Source organism: Terrapene carolina, unplaced genomic scaffold, assembly GCF_002925995.2.
Source record: "Terrapene carolina triunguis isolate 2854851 unplaced genomic scaffold, T_m_triunguis-2.0 Scaffold12259, whole genome shotgun sequence".
Taxonomy (NCBI): domain Eukaryota; kingdom Metazoa; phylum Chordata; order Testudines; family Emydidae; genus Terrapene; species Terrapene triunguis.
Window position 1 is genome coordinate 1 of NW_020676610.1, and position 2420 is coordinate 2420.

Here is a 2420-nt window from a genome sequence, read left to right on the forward strand (position 1 = left end):
CGGCGGCGGCAGTTCGGCGGCAGGTCCTTCGCTCCTAGAGGGAGTGAGGGACCTGCCACCCCCGAATTGCCGCAGGTGCCGCCCCTCTCCGTTGGCCGCCCCAAGCACCTGCTTGTTAAGCTGGTGCCTGGAGCCGGCCCTGTTCACCCCTCCTGGAGCCCGTGGCCTTTTTGGTGTTGAATAAGGAGGCTGAGATCTTTCACGGCGTTCCCCCCGCCCCCGTTCCTCCTAACCCGTCTGTCGTTATTCTGTAGATACAAATATCTGCCAGCTCCCTATGCAGCCTGGCCCATGTCAGGCCTACGTGTCCCGCTACTTCTACAACTTGGCCACCAAGAAGTGTGAGAAGTTCAGGTATGGCGGCTGCCAGGGCAACGGGAACAGGTTTGCCACCAAAGATGAATGTGTCGAGACCTGTGTGCGACCAGGTAAGAGAGTGAGAGAAGCTCAGCTAGTTGGGTCGGGAGCTGCCAGATAATCGAGATGTTAATGCAAAGGTGCTGGGGCCGCAGGGGTTGATCACCACTATAGTGACTGATTAGCTGCATCACAGTAGTGCCTGCACAGACCAGGGCCTCGTTGTGCTAGGGGCTGTACAGAGGAGGCTAGGGAGTTAAGAACAATCCTGCTGAAGACGTCTATAGCCTTTCCCCCAGGACCGCAGACCTGCTGGCATGGCTCAGACGAGTTATGCTCGTCTCTGGCACTGCTGGGGTGGGGGCTCACGGATCAGGAGTGAGTCCCAGTCTCAGACACTTCATTGCTTGAGAAACGGCAATGCTGGGCATTTCCTCGTTAACCCCTGAGAGTGCCCAGGAGCCCAGCTTTGCCTTTGGCTCAGAGATTCCATACACAGCAAAACTATACTGTCCGAACCTGATCCCGAATGCAGATGAGGCCTGGGATGAGCCCGGCCCCTCGCTTACTGGGCACTGGCAGGCGTAACTGCAGGCCTTTCACCTTTCACTTTGCTGTCCTGCTCCCCACCCTCTGGGTCCTCTCCCTGTCTGACCGACTGCCCCTTCTTCCACACTGAAGACAGGAGTGACAGAGAGACAGCAGGCCCTGTGGGGGCAGGGGACACAGTACTGCCAACTCCAAATGTTCAAAAACCAGGAGTCAGGCTCACCAAAAATCATGAGATTGCCTTTAAAACCATGTGATGATGTGAATGTAGTAGATGCGGTATTCTTTTTATTTGCCTTCTGCTTTTTGAGCCTGTAGGGTGCACTGGGGTCACATTTTGTAGCTTTCTTCACAGTCACAAGGGGTAGAAATGTACTTTTTCTTTAAAAATGAAGGCTGAAATCATCACAGATCCACTTGACTCCAGGAGCTGGCGCTTTAAGGAAACCAATAATTATCATGAGATGCATGACAAAATCGTGAGAGCTGGCAACACTGTCAGGACCCTCCAATATTCAGTGCCTGGTTGATCAGCAGTGAAAGGCGATGGTGTTACACATACCAGGCACAAGGTCCTGCAGTGCATCCCCAGGCAAACTCCCGCTCCAGCCTCCAGGCTGTTCCCTGACTCTGTGGATTCCAGAGCTGCACAATCCCGTCAACCAGCATGACGGGGCGCACTGCCTCGGCACTGAGTTTTCAGTATTGCTTGTCGCTAAATGACGTCAATCAGTGTTACAGTTTTTTCTAATTATAGTGAGACTGTAGTTAAGGTCTAGACAAAATTGTTTAACATGAATTATATAAAGACAGCAGAAAAAATATGTCAATTTTGTAGACAAATCCCAATTCCTAGAATGTTCAACATGCCAATTTATGCACCTAATTTGCTTGGGAAATTGCACGTGCATTTTGTCTGCCCATTTGGCTGCCTAATGTTCATGAAAACTTGTCCCACTGTGCTTCCACGTAATTCTTGTGCCTGGGTTTCACGTGGGGCTCTGATACACCCACAGCTCTCAGACATTTGGGTCAAGTCCTTGGTTAGCCCCAGCTCTCATACTTCTCACCCACTCCAGAGCCCGGGCCCTTGTTCGCTCTCAGCGAGAGGCTGAGTTCCTTCGCAGATTTCCCCCTTTCCTCCTCTGCAGTTAATCCCGTTTGCAAACTCCCTGTGGACTCTGGCTCATGTTTTTCCTATGAGACCCGCTACTTCTACGACTCGGTCACCAAGAAGTGTGGGGCGTTCACTTATGGCGGCTGCGAGGGCAATGGGAACAGGTTTGCCTCCATCGACGAATGTCTCAGGACCTGCGGAAGTGCAGGTAAGAGAGCGACAGACTCTTAGCTGGGTCAGGAGCTGCCTGGGTCAGGAGCTATGGGGCTGAGCTATAATAAATATATGGAGATATACCTATCTCCTAGAACTGGAAGGGACCCCGAGAGGTCATTGAGTCCAGCCCCCTGCCTTCACTAGCAGGACCAAGTACTGATTTTCCCCCAGATCCCTAAAT

General features: G+C 52.3%; 1 protein-coding gene across 1 annotated transcript; it reads left to right on the plus strand.

The window, feature by feature from the left end:
- Nucleotides 1–254: 254 nt before the first annotated feature.
- LOC112122245 (kunitz-type serine protease inhibitor bitisilin-3-like) lies at nt 255–2231 on the plus strand (the record flags this gene model as incomplete). The annotated part of the gene is made up of 2 exons (XM_024221088.1): nt 255–428; nt 2058–2231. Coding segments are annotated over 2 exons (348 nt in total), but the record flags the coding sequence as incomplete, so codon positions are not given.
- Nucleotides 2232–2420: the final 189 nt, after the last annotated feature.